The sequence below is a fragment of the Syngnathus acus genome, chromosome 9 (assembly GCF_901709675.1).
Source record: "Syngnathus acus chromosome 9, fSynAcu1.2, whole genome shotgun sequence".
Taxonomy (NCBI): Eukaryota; Metazoa; Chordata; class Actinopteri; order Syngnathiformes; family Syngnathidae; genus Syngnathus; species Syngnathus acus.
The window spans coordinates 7,942,468-7,953,923 of NC_051094.1; the positions used below are offsets into that span (position 1 = coordinate 7,942,468).

At 42.4% G+C, this 11,456-nt stretch overlaps 1 protein-coding gene across 3 annotated transcripts; it reads right to left on the reverse strand.

Annotated features, from left to right (window-relative positions):
- Positions 1 to 132: 132 nt before the first annotated feature.
- On the reverse strand, positions 133 to 11,138 carry LOC119127404 (mothers against decapentaplegic homolog 4-like). Of its 3 annotated transcripts, none has more exons than XM_037259333.1 (13): positions 11,086 to 11,138; positions 10,929 to 10,993; positions 9,343 to 9,526; positions 5,030 to 5,786; positions 3,731 to 4,041; positions 3,422 to 3,596; positions 3,098 to 3,352; positions 2,619 to 2,726; positions 2,484 to 2,534; positions 1,965 to 2,148; positions 1,641 to 1,809; positions 1,162 to 1,300; positions 133 to 1,042 (listed from the first exon to the last, which is right to left on the reverse strand). In XM_037259333.1, the coding sequence occupies exons 5-13, from the start codon at positions 3,968 to 3,970 to the stop codon at positions 831 to 833; spliced, it is 1,533 nt and encodes a 510-aa protein (XP_037115228.1). In that variant the 5' UTR covers positions 3,971 to 4,041; positions 5,030 to 5,786; positions 9,343 to 9,526; positions 10,929 to 10,993; positions 11,086 to 11,138; the 3' UTR covers positions 133 to 830. The 3 variants fall into 3 exon arrangements, with proteins under 3 accessions (XP_037115228.1, XP_037115230.1, XP_037115229.1); XM_037259335.1 differs by having other exon boundaries at positions 3,731 to 4,056; XM_037259334.1 differs by having other exon boundaries at positions 9,483 to 9,526; positions 11,086 to 11,136.
- Between the last annotated feature and the right edge of the window lie 318 nt (positions 11,139 to 11,456).

The window sequence follows — 11,456 nt, forward strand, 5'->3', positions numbered from 1 at the left end:
AGCCATAAAATGCCCAAAAAAGTGAAAAAACCCCATATATATGTATATAAATCGCTCCTGAGTATAAGTCGCCCCCCCCACCCAAACTATGAAAAAAACCCGCGACTTATAGTCCGAAAATTACGGTACTAGTTTATTTCCTTGTAAAAGTTTTATACTTATTTTTGGGGTAATATTTCCATTTTATTCAGAGAATATTAACATTCTCATACTAATAACCCCCCCACACAAAAACACTTTCTGATGAAATTACAATTTAATTTCTTATTAGCCCATTTTTTCTCTTAAAATGACTTCTAAAATTCAGATGTTTTAATTCATTGTTGCGAAATCACTTTCTCAATAACATACATCTTCCATATAATTTCAAAACTTAGTTGTAAAATAATTAAATTTAATTGGTTGTACGATTATGTGAAGGAACTTATTATATTATATTATTATTATAATAGTGCCCGCATAATTGCATTCTTTGACTATTACCCCTTCTACATTATTTTTCTTAACAATGTGGCCTTACTTTTCAATACATCTGAAAATATCATGAACCGACATTTTTATGCATGTGTACCTAATGTAGTGACTGGTAAAACCGCAATTGTAAAATCAACTGAAATCTCATACTAAATATTCTATTTAAGAAAAAAAAAAAAAGCCACAAATGTTCATCATGTAGAAAACACAGCACTCTGGTCTAGTCCAGCAGTCTGACTGATCTATAGTTTGCCCTTTCGGATGAAATGTGTTATTTTGGGTTAACACCACAGCACCGTCAAAACCCACCTGACGAGAACGATGACAACACCAACAAGCAGAGAGTCCATCTGAGTTCAGTCGAGCGGCTGGGGGTCGGCGATGGGCATGGTGTGCAGCACCTCGTCCAGCAGCTGCAGGGCGCGGTGCAGGTGGATCTCGATCCAGCACGGCGTCTCCTTGATGCTTTGCCGAGGGTAATCGGGCCCCCAGCCTTTCACAAAGCTCATGCGCAGGATGCACAGGCGGCGTAGGTCGTCCACGCCGATGCCGGCCGCTGCCGACAGACCTGCGGACAAACAGGGTGGCTTCCCTTTTAAGATGAATGATATTATTCATTGATTGCTTTTCTATTGTGGGCTAATTCAAGCGACACAAACAACAAGTCTCTTAAGGGTTCAGACTCACTGATGGCGGGCGCGATCCCTCCCACCGAGCCGGGTCCTGGGATGTTTCCTGCCACTGCAGCTGCCTGCGCCGCAGCCGCCGCTTGAGCGGTTGCCGCCTGTTGCTGCATTTGTCTGTGACACTGACGCAAGTCGAACACCTGACACACAACAGAAATACATGACACACAAGTAGGCACAGACGAGTTTAGTAGATTTGAAAACCCAACACTGACCTTTAAACCCTAACCCTTGTTTCAAAAGAAACTGTAACCTTCGATGAAACCTTAACACTCGCTTTGAAACTCTATTTTGAAAGCTTAACCCAGGCTTGAGTCTACTATTACCTAACAGTTGATCTTTTATTGAGATGAATTAGCACGTCACAATGTAGTTCTAGCTGGAGGAATGAGGAAGGACACTTTCCAGCATTTATGAGTTAAAACTGCGTTTGATTAATGCCATTTTAATAAACAATGTAAATGTATATCTGAACAGTACCTTAATGTAAGCGCTGGGGTAAATCTTATGGACGGCGTCGCCGGGCGCCCGTCCGGCCTCGCGGTCCAAGTAGTAGCTCTGCACGAAGACGGCATGGTCGCTGAGGCAGCGCACCCAAACGTCGCCCTCGCCTTTGCACTCCAGCTGTACGCCTTTGCCGATGTGAAGTCTGGCGGACCAATCAAATATTGTAATTTAATTGATGTGGGGAGAGTTGATTTGAGATGCAAGTGATTTGCCTTAGTAGCAGAATGGATGCTATTATTAATGTTACTTCAATCATGACCAGTTGATAAAGTTGGCGCGATGGCCAATGGGTGCTACCTGGCTCTCTCGATGGCTTCTGTGCGATGGACGTTGCTGAGCTGACCCAGACAAAAGCGGTCGCCGCCCGACGGGTCTACGTAACCGTCCACGGTCACGACGGGGCACGACGACGGCACCTTGAAGGTCTCGCCCACCTGCAGGTCCATCTCAAAGTAGGCGATGGAGCACCAGTAGTCTGGAGCTGCAACACAGTCAAACCCATAACTGAGGCACTAACTACAACACTTGGGTGCTACATCATACTGAGGGACATTGTCACCTTTTTGCCAATTTATTTTGTCGATGTTAGAACTGGCAAAAATAATCCTAATAGTAAATTATAAATGGTACTCAAAATATATAAGCAAAGAAGGGAAATCATTTAATATACATCAAATTTTCTCAAACAGTGGTAAAACTACTCACAAAGTTCCTCCCTTAAATACAGCCCCCCTCCCGAAAAAAAAAACCAGTTACTGTAATCACATCAGAGTCATGGTCTAACCCTAATCCCATTCATTCATTGTGTGTTCTCACCAGGATGATTAGATATGGGAGGCTGAAATGGAAACTCATCATGGACTGACCCTGGAGATGAGAGCAAAGTGTTTGAGGACCACCACCATCATCATCATCGGAAAACATACTGTTTCCTTTTGTTGTCTGACTCACAGTAGTGTGCCGGCTGAGGCATGGGAGGGTGATGCTGCAGGTGACCGTTGCTGTGGTGCGGCGTGTTGGGGGTGAAGCTGCTGTTCCTTGACCAGACAGTATTGCCACCTGAATTTAGGACACAAAAACAACGTGAGAATAAATCATGACTTTAAAAATTTGATTTGACGCGCTAGATGACAAAAAAATAGTAAAACAATGGAATGACCACAAAGGATTTAAGGCAAGATGCAGCATCTTGATAAAAAAAATAAATAAAAAAAAAGTAAACTAAAAAAAACAAACAAAAAAAACAGAAAAATAATCTGCGAAAATAATTTCTGTGAAATTGAAAGATCAGTAGTTGCTACAGCTAATAGAGATATCAAAAACATTTACAGTAGATATGACAAATCACTAAAGAAATGCTAAATTGTTAAACTGGTACATGAGATGGGTCCAAAAGGAGCACGTTTCTTGAAAGATGAAGAGAGTCTTACTGGCCGATCCTGTGGCGACAGTGGGGAACGACGACGTGGAGGCAGAAGTGGAGGCCTCGGCGGGGGGAAGCATGTTGGTAGGGGCAAATAAGTCAGACGGTCCCGGGCGGCCCCCTGATGGAGGGTGTTGGATGGTTTGCATGGAGCGGCCTTCGTCCATGGGGGGCAGGCTCTGGGGGCCGTCAAAATCATGCTCATCTTTGACCATCAGCGCAGAGCCGGGCCTGGAGCCTGTTAGATTCAGTCCTGATATATCTGGTGGGGAGTTAAGGCAAGACATTAGGAGAAATGAAGTGGTAATATGGAAAATATGAAAAGTCTCACCTATGCCGGGAGAGACCACCCGTTCATAGTGATAAGGATTGACGCAAACGCTGTCGGCCTTGAGGTCGAAAGCATACTGGCAGTATTTGACATGTTTCAGTTCATTCTTGTGCAGGTCGGGCCAGCGCCACAGTTTGGCATAGACCACATGTGGGAAACCCTTGCGACCCGCCACCTAGATAGATAAAGAGAGAGAGAGAAAGCAAGAGATAGAAAGCGAGATATAGAGAGCGAAAAACTTTTATTACATTTTGAAGACAAGTTGGATGAAGGTGAAACTGCTTTATCGTCGCAGCTCACTGATCCCACCTGCAGACGTCCATCCAGTGTCCTGGGGATGGTGACGCACTTGCTGGGATGGGCGCCGTTGGTGGTGATGGCGGTGATAAGCGAGTCCAGCTCATCCTTCTTCTCCTTGAGCTTCTTCACCAGGCTCTCGATGGCCCGCTTGGCGAAACTCTCGCTCTCGCCGCCCTGCCGGTGGCACATAAGGCTGTGCACGATGCTCAGGCAGGCGTCGTTGCTGGTGGGCGTGTTGGCGATGGACATGTCGGCTTGGGAGGATGAGACACACTGCGACTGGTGGGCTTCTTCAACTCGACAAACACACCATCAGGACGCTGATGGAAGAAAGACTAGTTTCAGTGAGTCACCTCCAATGGTCGCCAGCCAATTTCAGGGCTCAGACAAAGACTATTCACACTTGCAATGTACAATTTTAAGCCTAAAGTGAATCTAAGACGCATGTTTTTGGAATGCGACTTGAAGTCACCCACGCAAGCAGGCACAAAAAATGCAAACTCCATAGGAAGAACAGAACTGAAATTTGAACCCAGAACCTCTGGACTGTGAGGCAGTGGTGCCATTCACTATTCTATTATGCTGCAATATTAATATATTAATATAGTGATGTCTAAATATCGGTCAAAGAAGATGTGCAAATATCACACAACAGGTGGAAGGCAACAATGCGGGCACCTTATGATGTCCCCAATGTTAATAAAGCGTTGCCATATTGATTAGGGAGGGAAAATATGAACAATATACGGCAGTCTTAGTAGTTGGCACACCTATTTGTCATGCGATATTAACACCATGTTATCCAAAAGAGAAAGCTTGTGGATATAACTTTGTAGCAAAAAACCCAGTTTTAGCCGAATTTACGACAAATTCATCCGCGGAGAGCCGCAACGCTAGAAGGAAGTGACCGCTCCTAGACTCCAAAATTAATGCCTTCCGCTAGCGCAACACCAATCGTTAGTAGAGGTCGACAGCTGACAATTTAATATTAATTATAGAACAATATAATCGCATGTAAAACACTTCAAACTCGTGTTTACATTTCTGTAAAGAAATGTATTTTCACGAGCCTAAAGATTTACTGCGGTAGGCGCTGACCGGAAGCAGAAATGGTCGTTAACACACATTGACTAGCTACTGCTTTAAGACAAAAAACAAAAAATCACGAGCTTAGGTATTTCCCCGTTTAGGAGCGCACAATCTCAATTAAAAAAAATATTAATAATTAACACACTATGATTCATTTGAATGGTCCCCGTTTAATTCAACTCCTTTTCATCTTTATTTGTACGTGAGGTCAACACTTACTTTCAGCAACCTGGCGCTAGCTGCTCTGGCACCTTCTTTCCCCCCCCCCCCCGTTGTGGTGTTGGTCGCTTCCTTCTTGGGTTGACTTGATGTTCAAGAATCACACAGCCAAACAAGTGTTCGCAATAAATAAAAGCACTATCGCCTCCTTAAAGACGGGAATGTATGAGAGGAGTGGGAAAAAAATTTCGGCTCTCTTCTGGTAAGTTCTCATCCAGTGCATTCGGTTCTTCTTCGTCTTTGTTTTGTGCTGGCCTTCTATAGCCAGTGCAAGGCGTGCAATAGTGCCCTCCTATGCAAAGGGGGGCAAACTACAGCTTGAATTGTAACTAATTAATTGAACTGCGACTACTACTACTACTACTACTACTACTACTAATAATAATAATAATAATAATAATAGTGAATCATATTCACACGCAATTCTGTAATAATTGTATTGATATTCAGATCATTGTACCTGAAATTTATTAGTGTGGTTTTGGTTTAAATGTTTACAACGGAACTTCATCATACTGACAAGTCCAGGACTGAATTACAACATAAAAGCTAACAAAAAAAAACTTAAAAGCACGCCCAAAACACTGATTTTGTTGTTGTTGTTGTAAATGAAAAAATACATAGCAAAATAAGAATCCAACAATCAAAGAATCATAAAGGAGAATTGCACTCTTACCTATGCCCTGTACTTTAAGGTCCCTGTGTAGTTCCCACTCTTGACCAACAGGGTGCAGTAAGTACCTACAATATTTTGTGCCTAGAATTTCAAAATGTTTAGAAACATAACAAATGTAATAATGAAGTTAAAAAATAATAAAATAGAACGAAGCAAAAAAAAACTAATTTATCGAAAAATATATTAAAAAAATAAAAATTAAATTACTATAAATATATATATATATATATATATATATATATATATATATATATATATATATATACACAGAGGCGTAGCCAGGAATTTTTCCAGTAGGGGCGCACGCCCACAGGAAAAAAAATCGAACATCACCCACGCCGTTCGCTGATCGCTAAAACAACATCCGGGTCCGGGAGGCAAACGGTGAATGGATAACATCGCGCACATAGAATAGCGCAAGCACATTCGCGCAAGACCGAAAGAAAAAAACGGCTTTTTTTTTTTTTTTTTTTTTTCAACCGGGGCGCAGGGAGTCCTAACCGGGGCGCCGCCCCGGCTCGCCCCGGCTTGGCTACGCCTCTGTATATACATATATACACGCACGCCCCCCACACGCACACACACACGCACACACACACACACACGCACACACACACACACGCACACACACACACGCACGCGCACACACACACACACACACACACACACACACACACACACACACACACACACACACATTTGTATACATACACAGACACAGTAATCAGGGGATTTACATTGTGTAGTTTGGAACCTAATTGCTCTTCAGGTCCCTCTGAGAACGCTGCCAAAGCCATTAGCTGCTGCTGTTCTCACGGAGTGTGTGTGTGTCTTATAAATGCTAATCCACGTGCATGAGTGTGTGTATCTCGGTTAGTTTGGCTCCCCTCCAAGCCCGAAGAGCTAATTGGAATTAGAATAACATTCCTCAAAGGCCTCGCTGGGTTTTAGTGCTAACGACTAAGGGGGAGAGAAGTGGCTCGGGGTGAGGATGAGGGAGAGGGAGGAGAGCCGCCCTAACGATCGGCGCTAACAATGTTTGATTGGGATTTTTAATGAGGGGTAATCACTCAGCTGGAGAGGTGGAAGAGGGGGGTGGAAGGAAAAGGATGGTGGTGAGAAGGAGGCGGGTGAGGAAATAGAAATGATCCCCTCTGAGCTGTGACTCACACAAAGTGTATTTATTCATGCTTGTGTGTATTCATAGTGTTGTGGGGACATAGAGATGTTTCCACAATCACTCATGGGGACCTCTTACAGTTGATGTCGTATCACTTTAGGGATAAAAAAAAGAAAAAAAGTCAGCTGTGATGACACTGTTGCACGGAAACCCTATTTATACACCCAGCTCAAGCTAAATTTGCCTTGGCGAAAATGAAATTGTGCCAGTCTTTATTCCGAGCGCACGTACAGCTATGAAAATAGGGCCCTTAGAGGGTTATAAAAAGAGCATATCGGTAAGTTAAATAGGCATATAGTACAAGGAATTGTAATGAAAAAAATACAAATGATTTCTCAAAATGTATTATTTTTATTATTTAAGATTCATTTATTTAAACAATTATTGACCAAATAAATTAAGAAAGGTGTGTAAAATTCTAAAATGATTCTATACTCATTTTTATTGAATTATTACAATAGTTTCATCAATAATTTATTCACTTTGAACCACCTATTATGACTGGATTAGTGCAACAATTCTTACTTGACTTTTAACAACGTAAATACCTACCTCAATATTAAGAACGTTTCGGGCACACATGTGCCCACCCTTGTTCTACAATGAAAAAAGATGTGCCACGTTTGAAACTGGAAGAGATTATTTCAAAAAATGTTGAAATCTTATTGTGTGCTTCTTCCTCCTACGCTATCTTATGCGGGGACTAGATTGAGCCAGTACGAGACCTACTGCGCTCACTACTGCCGACAATCAATACAGTTCAGTTTTCGAGTCAAACTGAGCAGCGATCAATAACAAGACAACAGCCACGGAGAAGAGCCGGTGTGGGACGAATAAGACCGGTGGAGCTTGGAAAATGCTTATACAGGGGTGTCTACATGTGGGTGCGCGCGTGTGTGTGAGGAGGGAAAACCGATGGAGGAGGTTGGTGATGGTGTCAGGGGAGAGATAACAGTGGAGACGGATCAGCAGAGAGATGGAGACACAGTCAAGGCCCCTGGGGGTGTATAAGCGCTCACCCCATGAATGACTAGCAGCTGCCACAGTGTAAAACATTGCAAGCTGAAGCCTCCAAATGTCCCCAAAGTAGTACAATTTCAACTTCAATAAGACTTAAAACCAATATTTCTTTAAAGCATTCCCTGTAAAGCTTTTATGATACCGATTTACACTTTTTACAGGTTGGGGTGCTTTTTGTGTTGCACTTTGGATTTTCTACCTTCCTTCCTTCCTTGCTTCCTTCCGTCAACCTTTTTCCAACACTTCTCCTTCCTTCAAAAAATGGTAATTCTCCCTCTGCTCATGTCCATGCTACACTTTATCATAGCTTCCTCCCCATGAGGGGATTCTCCGGACCCTCGGAGCAGAAAATGGAGAATGGTGGACTGGCCGGTGAGTAGGGGGAGAGATGGAAGGGTTTAGTTGGCGCTCACAAGTCAAAATATTAAGTACACTTTCTCCATCTAATGACAGTAAGATTGTTTTGGAACATTCGTAACTATTTTAATGGAAAAAATATAGAGTGAATCAAAATTGTGACTGTAATGCAAGCAATGGAATTAAATATCGGGGACAAACAGAGGATTATGGATTATGGAAATCAGGTTTTGATCTGTGAGGCGCTAATCCTCGCCGCAGTGAACAAACCCATAAGAATAAAAAAATGAAATAAAAGTGTTAGCCAGATTAACCGGCAGATTAGCCACGTAGCTGTGGTCATATTTTTTATTTATATAGAAAAAACAAACGCACACTCTTTGGTCCAGAATAAATGTGCGTGTGTATGTATGCGTGTGTGTGTGTGTGTGTGTGTGTGTGTGTGAAAGACAGAAGATTAGCATGATGACCCAAAGGGTTCAAAAAGACCCATTCTAATCCTTTTGTTGCCCATTTTTAGCCCATTTTTAAAGCGAGTGAATCCAAAAAGGTAATAAATGAATATGATGTAAATAGAATGATATCATTTAATAATATAAAGTAAAACGCCAGCTTTACAGATGCCACGTCTGCTCGGTGCACTTCAGGCATTACGGAGGTAATTATTTCTTCCAGCGGAGGCCACCGTTTGAGAAAGTACGGCAGCCATGTTGTTATTATTCAATGCAATTAAACAAGTGACTTCCTTATCAATGCTCCCACTTACACGCATCAAGTGTTAACGAAGCGGAAGATGTCTGGAGCGGCATGTTTTCACTAAGTGACAGCCAGCCTCAGGTGAAGATGTTAAAGATGGAAAATCCTCAGTGACACACACACACACACACACACACACACACACACACACACACACACACACACACACACACACACACACACACACACACACACACACACACACACACACACACACACACACACACACACACACACACACACACACACACACATTTATCTCCATGCTATTGAATAACTCTGTGATGCTTTCCATATTCCATGTGAGGGATTATTACAGCTTACCCACAATCCCCAGCAGCTGATTATCCTCCGTGTTGACAGGACAGAGCTGCGCTATCGGCGTTGTGCAGCAGTCGGTGTGTTCTCGTGTGTGTGTGTGTTGTATGTTAATGCGGCAGCGGGCAGGTGTTTGCAGTTGATACCTGCAGCTCCAGCGGGGCTTGATCACCTCAGCATGGTAGCTCACCTTGGGGAGGGGGGAGACACAGCACACAGAGGCCATTAGTTAGCACGTGCACAAACACACACACGTACATATATAAATGGAAAAAAAGGGGAGATACAGGATCAGAACGTCACATGTTCACTTGTTGGTCGCCTATGAGATTTATGACATTTCATCTGTGGAGCAGAAGTCTGGCCAACCGAGCATTTCCATCATAAAATTGTTGCATTTATTGTGTTATAAGAAACTTTGCATAATGATAATTATGACATGTGGAAGGAAACTATTTGCTCAGTACAATAAGAGCAATACAATGAATTATTAGTTACATCAAATTACTTTCCTTCCGCTTCTCTATTTTATGGCTTCGAAAAGTTAATACTTTTATTATATTTTAATTTTAATGAAGTTTTTTTTTTTATTCAAGGTTGCTACAATGTTACTTTGCCTGTAAACTTAATTAAGGTTTAATGATGGCCTCAGTTGGATCCAGAAAGGGATCATTTCTATTTCCAGTGTTTGCTACAAGAAAAACGCTTGAGGTGATTTTCCTTTTCATTATGTTACACAGCTAATAATCATTTAATACCACTTTAAGCGGTACGTTTCCAGGCCTTCAATCGTCACAATGGAGCAATTTGACAAAAATGAGAACTGCACCCACGTTCGCATTGTGCACAGCAGTGGGAGGAGAGCTTTTTTGTTTGTTTATTTATTTCCTTTTTTTTTTTTTTTTACATGTGGTGCTGAGATAAATAGGATTAGGGATTTGGGAGATTTAGGGGGAATAATCCGTCAGTGTATCAGGGAGAGAGAGAGAGAGAGGCAGGCCAAGAGAGGGGGAGAAAGCGAGAGAGGAGATGATGATGAAAAGAGAACATTGTCATTCACTGACCCCCATTCTGAGCGTGCAATGACACTGTCTCCCTTTTTTCCTCTCAGGATCAGCTTTCATTTTGTCGCCACTGCTGCTGTAATTGCCTCCTAATCGCCTCATGCTGCCTCTGGGCGTGTGCGCGTGCGCACGTGTGAGACTGGGGATGGAGAATTAAACAGTCACAGTAATTGATCAGATTTACAGTTAACACGAGAGAGAGAGAGAGCGAGAGGGAGCCCGATCTGAGAGTCTGTTTATTGTGGCTGTTCGTATTAAATAGCAGATTGGGCTCGTGTGTTATTTAACACGCGGTTGATTTGAACAGCTGCTGCTTTGTGGTATTATCGACACGCTTCGTAGCCACACTGCGTGTTCGTGAGCCACAGCAGCATACAAATCACACGGTAACACTTGGGACAGTAATAATGTGATGTATTGATCAACAGAAGGTTTGAAAAGTGGTACCGTTTTTCCAGGGCCTCACAAGACTTGAGCCAATCTTAGAATCAAAGAACAGATGGCGGTTTCACTGTAGTGGTGACTCACAATTGCTGATGTTGGTCGACTGCAAAAAGGATGATCAAGTCGAAGTGAAGGGTCTACTCGTGACACTGGAGGACAGCAAGGACACAGGAGTCACAGCGGCGCCACACTTAACACGAGCAAATGATGCTTAATTCGAAAGTATGACTTAATAACTTACTTGAGGCTGCGGTACCACTCAGCATGACTCGAGTTGCGCTAGCACATCACTGAAATAAGAGGAAGCATTCATGCAGCTTTTTATATCATCAAACAGCAAACAAAGCTGCCAGGAACAGCGCAAATTTCCATGATGACTTTTGCTGAGTTACATTGAAGTCGAAATAGAAAATAGTAGGCCTATTTCAGTATTTTGCAAGCTCAACGGCTAAAGTGTTTTTTTTTTTTAAACAGTCAATATAATTTAAATTAAAATAACTCATCAGAAATATAATATTACATTTCATTAATAGAAATATAACACTCACAAATGTTAGCTGTTTATAACTCACCAAAGAATAAGCATTGATGAAATCTATACAAGTGACCCCG